Source organism: Pseudopipra pipra, chromosome 6, assembly GCF_036250125.1.
Source record: "Pseudopipra pipra isolate bDixPip1 chromosome 6, bDixPip1.hap1, whole genome shotgun sequence".
NCBI classification, from domain to species: Eukaryota; Metazoa; Chordata; class Aves; order Passeriformes; family Pipridae; genus Pseudopipra; species Pseudopipra pipra.
Genome location: NC_087554.1, coordinates 18,806,333 through 18,816,976, shown reverse-complemented (window position 1 = coordinate 18,816,976; position 10,644 = coordinate 18,806,333). Strand labels below are relative to the sequence as shown.

The window sequence follows — 10,644 nt, the reverse complement described above, 5'->3', positions numbered from 1 at the left end:
CTCATTGGTCCGCCCGCGCGCCGCGGGCGCGGCCCAATGGCAGCGCTCGTTGTTGAGGGGTGTCGGGAAGAAGGCGTTGCCGAGGCTCCGCCCCTTCCCTTTCCTTGCCGCGCGGCCCTCGCGAGCGCACGCCCCAGGCCCGTGTCCCGCCGCCGCAGACAAAGTGAGTGCGCTGGGCTCCCCCCCCGCCCCCCACCCGCGGGAATGGTCGCGCCCGGCCCACCCGCCTCAGCCCGCGGCCGCCGGCGGGGCTCGGGAAGGAGCACTGCAGGCGGGGGGGGGAATGGCGGCCATGTGCTCTCGGGCCTGCGGCTGGGCCGGGGCTGACGGAGGGACGGGACGGGCTGAGCCGAACGCTGCAGTCCCTCGGCGCAGAGCGGGAGCGTTTGCCGGACTGCCGTGTGCGGGCTCGGTGTTGGCAGAGGGCGGGCAGAGTGCAGGGTGCGCGGGTGCTCCTGTGCAAGCGAAGCCAGAGCGCTGTAGCGGGCATGGGCTCCCCTGGGCCCCCCCTGGGCCGTGGGCTCTGAGGACGCCGCTCTCCTGTGTTGCAGGATGCGTTACGTCGCTGCTTATCTCCTCGCTGTGCTCGGGGGCAACGAGTCCCCTACGTCCAAGGACTTGAAGAAGATCCTCGACAGCGTCGGCATCGAGACGGACGATGAACGCATGAACAAGGTGGCGTTGCCTCTTAATTCCAGGTGGTCGTGTCCCAGCCAGCGCCAGACATTGGAGCTGTTCCTTTGGCTTCAGTGTTCTGGTTGCCTCGCTGTTGATCTGCCCTTACTTTGTGCCGATGTTCGGTGGCCCTTACGTGTGTGATTTCTAAAACGCTACTGAGCCAATCACAGCTGTTTTTACAACTTTAGTTAGAAGTCTAGTTTTCTTATTCAACACATGTCCTCCACAAAGGCCTCTTGTCAGTTGTTGCTGACTTTTGGTTGTTCAGTCTAATCGTTCTCAGTAAGATGGTGGCTACAAATGAGTACACATTGAAAATAAGTTCTGTTCTGACATCATGTGTAGTCTGCACTTCCTGTTTGATTTTAGTTTCTGGTCAGTACTGATTCTGAACTAACACTTCTGAAGGCCTGGTTTTCAGTCATACATTCTTAGTGTGCTGCAAAGCACCATTTGTTTCTTCACCAAGAAACATAGGCAAGTCCTAACGTGGACTTTAAAGGTGTTTGATACTAAGATGTAGGAAGATTTGGAAAATAAATGCTGAAATGATTGTGTTGAAAGATAGACTTTTGAAGAAGAGAGTATTTTAACTAGAATGTTTCATGTAATAAAACGGATTTTCAGCATTGTGGACTTAAAAAATTAGTGGCCGTGGGAAAAAGAAAAAAAAACCCAATAAAATGATCTTGTCACCTACCCCATACTTGTATGTGAAGTGTTTCCAGAGAGGTAGAGGTAAAAAGAAGTTATTTTCCCAGTTGGAAACAGTGTTTTACCAGAGGCTCAACTAGACAACAGGTTGGCTGAGCTGACATCATCCTTTTCATGGCTTGAGATGTTGGTTTGAACTCGTGATGCTCCTGTTTAAGTGCCAGGTCTTATGTCTTTGTCTTGTTTAGATTTAATACCTTCATGAATTAATTGCTTTCTGTGATCCTCCAGTATCTGGAATTTGTTTTGATCATAATTAATCCTTTTCTATTTGCATTGGCTGTATCTTAAGCCAGTGTAAATGTAGTGAAGTCTCAAAAGCACCTTTCCTCTGGATGGAGCAAGAACACAGGCACAGAGTTTCACATGTCCCACGCTCCCTGTGAGCAGAAGGTGCCTGTTGGAAAACTCTTGGTTGAAGTCCTTTGGCTTTGGCTACTCAGCAGTGTTCAGCACTGACTCTTGATAGCCAGGACTCACCAGTAAGGTCTGGGGCATTATTTTTAAGTACTTGCTTGGTTTAGCAATGTTTGGGTTTGTGTTTTATACAATAGCCAGCTTGTTAACATTTGGTAAGGCTGGGAAGGGGGCCTTGTGGTTTTTGGTACAGGACCCAGTGCTCCAGAGCCTCCCAGGGGGCATTAAGCAAGAAATGTTAACAGTCCCTCAGTGACTTACACACCATTAGTGGGGTTTGCTACTTGGCTCCACAACATCTGTGTATCCTCCTTTCTGCAAGATCCTTAGATTCATTACGAATTTACTGTAATAGATTTCTTGAAAAAGCTTTCACAGAAAAGTATAAAAGACTTGGTGGAAGTTTTCATTTCAATGTCCTGTTTCTTCCACTGAGAAATAAAGAACTTTGGGGCTGTGTAAACATCAGGATGTAGCCATTGTATGTGATGATTAATCAGAACTTAATTAAATGTAGTTTATTCTCATGCTGGTTTGAAAGTATTAACATTCTAAACTTTATTTACACAGGTTATTAGTGAGCTGAATGGAAAAAACATCGAAGATGTAATTGCTCAGGGTAAGTAGAGTCTCTGAGCGTTACAGGTAATTCTGTCTGCAACTTTGATAACTTAGCTCTGAGAATGTGGAACTGCTGCCAGCTCCTTGATTGTTCGTCCGTTTAGCTTTGCAGTTGAGGACTTCCATGCTGGATTGCAGCTGAATTGGCTGAAATCCAGGTCCATTCTAATTCCCTGCAGGTCAGTGCCAGTACCTGCTGGGTTTCGCTTGTGGACCACATTAAACTGGAGAACTTTAACATGTATGAGCTTACTGGTGGTCTGCTCATGATGTAGTTTTCTGGACATGTTGACTGGAGAAAGAGTCAGCTTTCCTTCAGGGTCTCTGGATTTTTTGTGTTTGCCCTCTTGTGTGCACTAATGATGTAAAAGGTAAAGAACACAGTGTGAGTTGGTATGGGGGGCACAGTTACACCCTCTGCGAGGAGCACAAGCCTCTCCAGTGCACCTCTCTTCTAGAGCTCCTCAAGTCTGGCATTTCCTTTTTCCTGAGATAGGACTCTGAGCGCTGATTTCCATAGAAACTTGTGCTCTTACCAAAGCTGGAACTTTTAACATGAATTGGTTAAAGATGGAACTTTTAGCATGAATTGACTGGGTCATAGGGCTGAAGTAAAGCAGAGCTGAGGTAGTGCAAAGGTTTCTGATTAATGAATTTTTATTTTTTTGCAAGTGTGTAGGCACAAGGGAACTTTTAGGCATATTTTTGCTTAAAGGTTGCCAGGACTTTGCCAGGCTTTGCTGTGAGGTCACGTGGACACTTATGTCGACGTGATCTGAAGACCTAAGAGAGCTATTATGCATGAGCTTACAACACACTTATGCTATCCCCTCCTATAATACTTTAAGTAAATTGTTTGTCAGAACATACTGACATGCATATGAAACATGTTTGTTTACTTTGCTATTTTATTAGAGCTTGGAGTAACACAGAATTATTTAGAAACTGATTCCCAGAAATTGGAATACAGGCAAACACGGTGTGTACATGACCTCTGAATGCCAAGGGAGCCTTGGTATGTGAAAGACAGATGCCAGAGAACTAGTAGGCTTTCCAAATAAGAGCATAAATCAGGAGTCTCAAAGGAGATGCAACAGTGTTCATAGCATGCTGGGGAATTTGTTTAAAATACTGTCCTCTTTGCCATAAATACGTCTTTCCCCTTCTCTCCTGTGTGATCCAGTTATGCCTTCAGGGTTCTCTATACCCTTAAAAAAAAAAGGTGAGGGGGGAAAGCCAGTGCTGCCAATATGGTACTTCAGGGGTATATTATCAATTTCTGGGCTACTGTGCTGTATTCAGAGAACAGTCTTCATGGGTGTGCAAAATTGGATGTTTGCTACTATTTTTATATGACAGGTTCTGGAGGAAAAATAGGGCACTTTGTGTACAGAAGAAAACTTACCAATAATGTGCTGTCTGTGTTCTTGGCATAAGCCTTTGTGAAGCTTAAAACTGTTGAGTGTTTCTCAGAGAATATATTTATCAGGATGCAGTCTCTTGTTCCTTTCAGCAAATAGTGACAGGTTCAGTCCATGAGACAGGATCTGTTTTTTCTGCACTGTCATTTCTCTTCCATTTCCCCTGACCTCTGTGCTTGGGATGAGCATGTAAATACTTTCTCTTCTGTCCCTCTCAGGTAACGGAAAACTCGCCAGCATGCCGGCTGGGGGAGCGGTGGCAGTCTCTGCTGGAGGGGGCTCTGCTGCCCCTGCTGCAGCTGCTGCCCCTGCTGCTGGTGAGTATGAGTGGAGAGGCATGGACAGCTCCTTTAGTTCAAATTTCAAGGCTTGTTCACTTTGGCTGTTCAGTATGTGATGGACGTGTAAACTGAAGAGTTACTTTTCCTTTGGGCAATCAGAAGCATTTGCTCTTTGTCTGCCTTAAGAGTGGTCTGGCTTAGAACCAAGAATCAAAAAGACTTGGTGGCATAAAGCACATCCCTGCAATAGTGTCTGTGTCCCCTTGGTGTTTGTGTTTGGCTGTTGAAAGGGGTCGGGATGAACCATGGAGACTGAAGTGTCAATAATACAGGAGCTGAGATCACCAAAACTTGTATCGTGAAAATCTGTGGTGCAAAAAGTGCTTATACTGACCATTTGCTTGGTCTTTTTTTCCTTCAGCTGAGGAGAAAAAGGAGGAGAAGAAAGAAGAATCTGAAGAATCTGATGATGACATGGGATTCGGCCTATTTGATTAATTATTTGTTATAGAGAAATTATTAAAATGCTTTGTTTTAAATGTTTTTGAGTTTATTATTATTATTACCATACAAGTGCTGTTGGATTCAGACAGCCGTTCTTAAAATAGCTCTGACAGGCTTTGATTTTTATCTGTCTGCAACAGGTGTGCGAATTTTCTGCCAAGCCATTGGACTCAGCTATTAAAGTACTGAGGAAATGGCAAAGCTTGTGTGAACCTGGATGCTTGTTTTGACACTAGTGTTTCTTAAACAGTATGTGGAAGTGGAATCTACCTGATGTTAACCTTCTCCCAGTAAAGAGTCCCACGTATTCATCAATAATAGGACTATTTTTGAGGATCTGTTTTTTCAATTCGAAAACATGAAACTGAATGGACATCAGGTCTGGATTAGTCAGAAACATCATAATTTCAGAGTTCTTTTTTTTTTTTTTTTAATATTTTAAAAGGACCTATTTCATCACTGTGCTAGATTTCTAAGATCTAGGGACAGTACCAATAAAATGCTTGACTGCTTGGGTTTCATGTTATATCCATATGCTTAACACAATCTCTAAGAAAAAAACCCCATACTGCACTGAGATGAGTGTAAAGGTGCCCTTCCTGCTGAATGGCTGTTCTTGGGGTAGCTGAGCTATCAGGATATGAATCACCTTGATCTAAACAAAGAGAAACTTACATGTCAGTGGTGGTTTTGGAGAACTGAAGCTGATCTCTGGTGTGCCCAGAATTCATCAGGTAGGGAGGACAGTAAATTTTGCTTTATTTGTAAGTGTCTTCTGCTAGAAGATGGTTTTGGCAGGCAACTTACCCAGACTTCTTGTGGAAGTCATCTGTCAGTGTTAGAGAGTACAAACTGCACCAGTGATGATCTTCCCATGCCAGATTTGCACAGGTGGTGTCACAAAGGTGTCCTGGAGCAGTGTGTACTGTGGAGCTCTTCTAATGTTTTGGGAGGAAAAGAAAAAGCACTAGCTGATACAGCTGTGTTCTTTATGACTCATTGGACTAAGCATGGCAAGTACTTCTGAGAGGAGAGATGGGTGAAATCCAAGTAGGAAAAAACTATTTTATCTCCCTGTGGTGCACTGAGAGGAAACGCCCAATACTTCACAGCAGCCAAGGAAGAGAGCAGTTGAAAGAGCCTCAAAATGGCCATGATTTAAGCAACTAACCCTTCCTGCCCTTCTGTGCCTGTTGCAAGAAAAAACTACAGGAGGTAACAGTGCCAATACCTTTCATCTACTTTGGCTCTTAAGTCCTATCATGGTGATCTGGTAGTAATGAAAAACACTCATGTTCACTGTAGTTCTCTGTCAGACTTGTAATAATGGCAGTGGTTCAGCCCTGTGAGGGGTGCAGGTATACCTGTGTTTCTTTCTGTGGTGGTTTCTCCATTTCAGGTCACTGGAAAAGAGTGGTTCTTTGATGCGACACTACTGAGAGGTATCCTCCTTGCCCCATATTGCCTTGCTTGGCTGCTGCAATAGCAAAGTTGATGTTTTCTCAGGAAGGGATGGCCCTGTCACACCAGTCAGCAGGGTTTTTCCACATACAAAGGAATTTGTTTCAATGGCACTGAGCTATTCGATGAGTTTGCTGTGCCCAGGCCTGTGGGATGACACTGAAATCTGTGGTGCCAGCTGCTGGCTATTGAGATTGAGGGGAGGAGTACAACTACAGCTAGATAAATTCTTCACCCTATTTTTGTCTATCTTCTCTGTGTGACCTGTTAAACCCTGAGTTATGGACCTGATTCTGTGCTGGTTGTCCTTGTAACACTTTTAAATTCCTTCCTGAAAGTGCATAATTTTAATGAAAACTACTGTAGCTCAATCTGCTATGAGAAAAAGGACAGCTCATTTGGTAAATTGCTTAGAGAAGAAATTTTGGGGGGCAGCTCTCAGAGAAAGCACTGAAAATACAGCACTTGCTACATTATCTCAGGGAACCGGAGTTTGTAACATAACCACCTCCTCGGTGTTCCTCGAGAAGGTCAGGGCACAGCTCTGCTCCAAGATTTCATACGTTTTACAAAATTGGCTAAAACCTCTGCATGGTAAATGTTTCTTCCGAAAGCAAAATCAAAACCTATTAAGCTTTCTTTCCCCTTACCTCTTTGTGAAACAGTTGTCACCTGATGGCTTTGTATATGAGCAGTGATGTGCCTGAAACTCTGTTGCAGACTTGTTAGGTGCGCTGGATGGAGTTAGTTAACCACTCCATTCTGCTGGTTTCAATGAGCTTCAGATATGAAGGAGCTGAGATTCCTACTCCTGCTCTGTAGTCACTGTTCTGAATTTTCAAGTGTCACTTATGCCTTTTCAGACTTAGCAATGATTTCCAAAGGCAAGGGTACTGATGGGGTGGATGTGTTTATTCCACGATGCTGTCAGAGAAAACTAGTGCCTGCAAACACTTGGGCTTGTGGCCTAGTCCATCCCCTTGCAGAATCCATTTCAGTTAGAACTAATTTGTCCTGAATTCTTCATAAAGAAAGGTTCAAGGGCATTGAAGAGAAGAGAAGGAAAGATAGTTTTGTGCCTGAAGATTAAACTGGTAACTGATCATTACCAAAATGACAGCAGGAGAGAGTGATTTAGTCATAGGCTTGACGTTGAATTGTGTGAGCTTTCCTCACTAGGGCACAAATGCTGCATCTCAAATCAGCTCTGCCTGAAAATCATTGCTAACAAACACCATGGGCCAGGGAGAGTAACGTGACATCTTCACTACTTGGAAGGCAGGGAGAACGTCCTGGACACTACGGTAAAGCAATAAGCAACGGCTCCCTGGGGCCACTCTCAAATTGTTTCACTTCTCAAAACGTTTCACTCTTACTACTAAGGCCCAATTTTGCAAGCTGCTACATGCACACAGGCTGCTGAACTTGGTATGTGCGACTTACGTAGGGGAGAGATATCTGCTGTAGCTTTCCAAGAAGGAAAATTCAGTCCCAAGAGAGTAGGACAAGGGGACCAATCCTTTGCCTCAGGAGATGCTCCTATGAAGCAAGTGCCAAGTGTTTGTCATGGAATGGCCTGATACACACAAACATCACAGGTGAGAAAAAGACATCAGAGTCAGGCTTTCCAGTGATGCAAAGTCCAACTCGAGATGGGCTTCGTGGCCACTACACTAGTCTTGCTGACTATGGGCAACAGTATTAAAGTAACATTCAGAAGTCTGTAGCAGACTGCCTGTCATCTTTCCTTGAATTCCCAATGGCCGGTATCAACCAGGGTCCTACCTGAAAAAAACAAATAGAGATTGTTTGCTTGTACATTCTTATCTCATATGTACTAACTGCTCACCATTCCTTAGGCTAGAAAATAAACCAACAAGAGATTGCACACAAAGCTGCCTCAGTGGCATCTCAACATGTAAGGGCATGAGTGAACTTGCAATGTTCCAATAGGAGTTTGATACACATGAAAAGCTGCCTTGTAAATCTCGCTGATCTGGCTTATTGCCTCATTGTGAGCAATAGCAGAACTATGGTACTTTCTTATTAAGGCGGATAAAGATTAGTTTAGGGAGTTGATTTATTTTTGAGAAAAACACAGTTGTTTGCCAGCCTACTCGTGACAGTGCCCAGGCAGCACTTCACAAGAGATTAGTGTTCACATGGTTCATTTCATCAACCTGTTTCAGCAGGGCAGCATTAACCTACTCAAATAAGTAACCTTGAGGGCCAAGGCAGAGTGATGTAAACAACTCAGGATGAGATGGCTGTTGAGAAATCCAGTGAAACTAACCCCAGCATTGTCACAGCACTGTTGTTTCTGTTTTCCAGATATGCTAGGAACATTAAGGTTTGTGAAAGGCCAAAAAAAGGGAGCAGCGTTGGCTTGAGAATGATGTTCTTGTAGTTACAAGCATTAGGGAGGTATCTGCAAACAAGGTTCACTGCTCGGTTTTGCCACAGAATTCCACTAAAGTCACAGCCCATTGACTGGTTCTTCTGCAGAACAATCTCTGTTCTGGAAAAGGCAAGACATGATGTTTTCTTTGGGTTCGACTACATGAAAATACCTTTCTGTGTCATCAGGAGCATGGGGTGAAAGCACTATGATCATCTTGGTGTTAAGGGCCTTTAAGAGTCACAGCGCAGGTGTGCCAGTGCTCACTTCTCCAGGTGGAGGAGATGAGGGCTGACAGGGCTTACGTAACCACATCAAACGCAAGGGAGGAAGGAAATTGTAAAGCAAGTACAGTTATAAGAGGAAGAGAGAGAAGGGTGGGTATGAGCAGAGGACTTGAGATAAGGAAGGTTAATTCTTCAGGTGCTCCAGAGTCAGCTAATATGTATTAAGGGTAGTTCCTAGTAGCTAGGTGAGGTGGTGGGCTCCAGGGCAGGACCTGAAAGGAAGATAAAGCTGTACTCCTGCCTGTCTGATGAAAGGAAAGCACAAACATTTAATGAAAAAGCACTCTGTCTGTAGAGGCTGGAGTGTGATGCCTAACTTCACCTCAAATATTAGATTTATACAAGGGTTACCTGCTGAATTTGGTAACTTCAGTCACCTGACTGTGAGGCAGTAGACTGAGGCATTGAACAGCTATTCTTGCAGCCTGGATGGCCTCTCTGTGAGGAGGGTATCAACCTATGTTGTATCATTTGAAAGGATATTTGGAGTGGAAGGAACAGGAGAGGGGCTACTTGGATGACCTCCACTAACATAATTGGTGAAATTCCCGTGGGGAGGAAAGCCTGGCATTGTTTAGTCTGGGAGCTGTTAAGGACAGGTATAACAGTATCCCAAATGAGAAACTTTTGACTGGATATAAGAAAACTAATCCAAAGAGCTTTATGCCATGATGAATTAAGTAGTTTTTTAAACTTTTGTAGGAAGCGCTTTTGCCCTATGTTGTTTCCATTAAACAACTATCTATGCTTTTTGTTTTGTATCCCCCAAACCTCCCTCCTGCTGATCTTGCTTTGTGGCTCTGAGTTGAGCAGTCTGCTTCTTGTTATGCTGATGCTTTTGATATCCCTGTAAACTTTCATAATTATATAATTGTTTGAATGACTGTAATCTGTATTGTTTATGACAAGGGGATCTTTGCAGCTTCTGAAAGCTATTTTGATCTCCTGCTAGCACTGGCCTTTCACCCAATGGTGCTCTGTGGTGAGCTGATACACTGTGGGCTTGCTTGTGCAGAAGCACTACTGAAAATTGCATTTGCCCTGACCAAAGGTAAGTGCTTTGGTGAGCTTAGACGCATATGGAGAAAAAAGGTTGAGGGAAGGTTAGCAAAGGCAAGCAACTGTGTGTGTGTTGGTGAGTAGTATATAACAGTATACAAATTCCTCATGAGGGAAAGTGAGTGGGGAGACACTGATCTCTTCTCTCTGGTAACCAGTGGAAGAACTTGAGGGAATGGCCTGAAGTTGTGTCAGGGGAGGTTTACATTGATACTAGAAAAAGGTTGCTCACCTGGAGGGTGGTTGGGCTCTGGAACATGGTCCCCAGGGAAGTGGTCACAACACCAAACATAGAGGAGTTCAAGAAGCATTTGGACAACACTGTCGGGCACGTGGTGTGATTCTTGGGGTGTCCTGTGAAGGGTTGAGTTGGACTCAATGATCCTTGGGGGTCCCTTCCAATTCAGGATATTCTGTGATTCTAAGAGTTTTGAGGCAGAGAAAGCTGTTAAGGGGGGGCTGCCTTTTTCCCAGTTCTTACGATGTAGGTGTGCCAAGTCTTGCCTACTTCTGGCTCCTCAGCTTTTTGTGAAAGGGGAAAGCTTTTCCCTTCCTCTCACGTTTCTTACCCATCCCCCGAAAAACCAAGGAAACCCCAAGGACTTGGAGCAGAAGCCTCCAATAATTAACTTGTTTAGTGGGGGGAGAGCAGCCTGCTGCTCCGGTACAGGGCGAAGCTTGGGATGCTGCGAGAAGCAGCTGGCTCAGCCCCTGCCGCTTCGGAGCGGCGCTAGCACGGCTTCAGTAGCTCGACGGGCGGTGACTGCCCCCAGTGCCCACGGGCCGGGAACGGGGTTCACCGG

General features: G+C 44.9%; 1 protein-coding gene, 1 long non-coding RNA gene and 1 other non-coding gene across 4 annotated transcripts; 2 read left to right on the top strand and 1 right to left on the bottom strand.

Moving 5' to 3' along the window:
* The first annotated feature begins 64 nt into the window (after positions 1 to 64).
* RPLP2 (ribosomal protein lateral stalk subunit P2) lies at positions 65 to 4,671 on the top strand. Of its 2 annotated transcripts, none has more exons than XM_064657659.1 (5): positions 65 to 163; positions 552 to 675; positions 2,380 to 2,428; positions 4,070 to 4,168; positions 4,554 to 4,671. In XM_064657659.1, exons 2-5 carry the CDS (start codon positions 553 to 555, stop codon positions 4,628 to 4,630), a joined length of 348 nt encoding a protein of 115 aa, XP_064513729.1. In that variant the 5' UTR covers positions 65 to 163; position 552; the 3' UTR covers positions 4,631 to 4,671. The 2 variants fall into 2 exon arrangements, with proteins under 2 accessions (XP_064513729.1, XP_064513728.1); XM_064657658.1 differs by lacking the exon at positions 65 to 163 and adding an exon at positions 193 to 441.
* On the top strand, positions 2,587 to 2,719 carry LOC135416825 (small nucleolar RNA SNORA52). The gene has a single exon (XR_010431762.1). It is a non-coding gene; the product is annotated as a small nucleolar RNA SNORA52 (small nucleolar RNA).
* On the bottom strand, positions 3,070 to 10,596 carry LOC135415655 (uncharacterized). The gene is made up of 2 exons (XR_010431220.1): positions 10,074 to 10,596; positions 3,070 to 7,882 (listed from the first exon to the last, which is right to left on the bottom strand). It is a non-coding gene; the product is annotated as an uncharacterized LOC135415655 (long non-coding RNA).
* Positions 10,597 to 10,644: the final 48 nt, after the last annotated feature.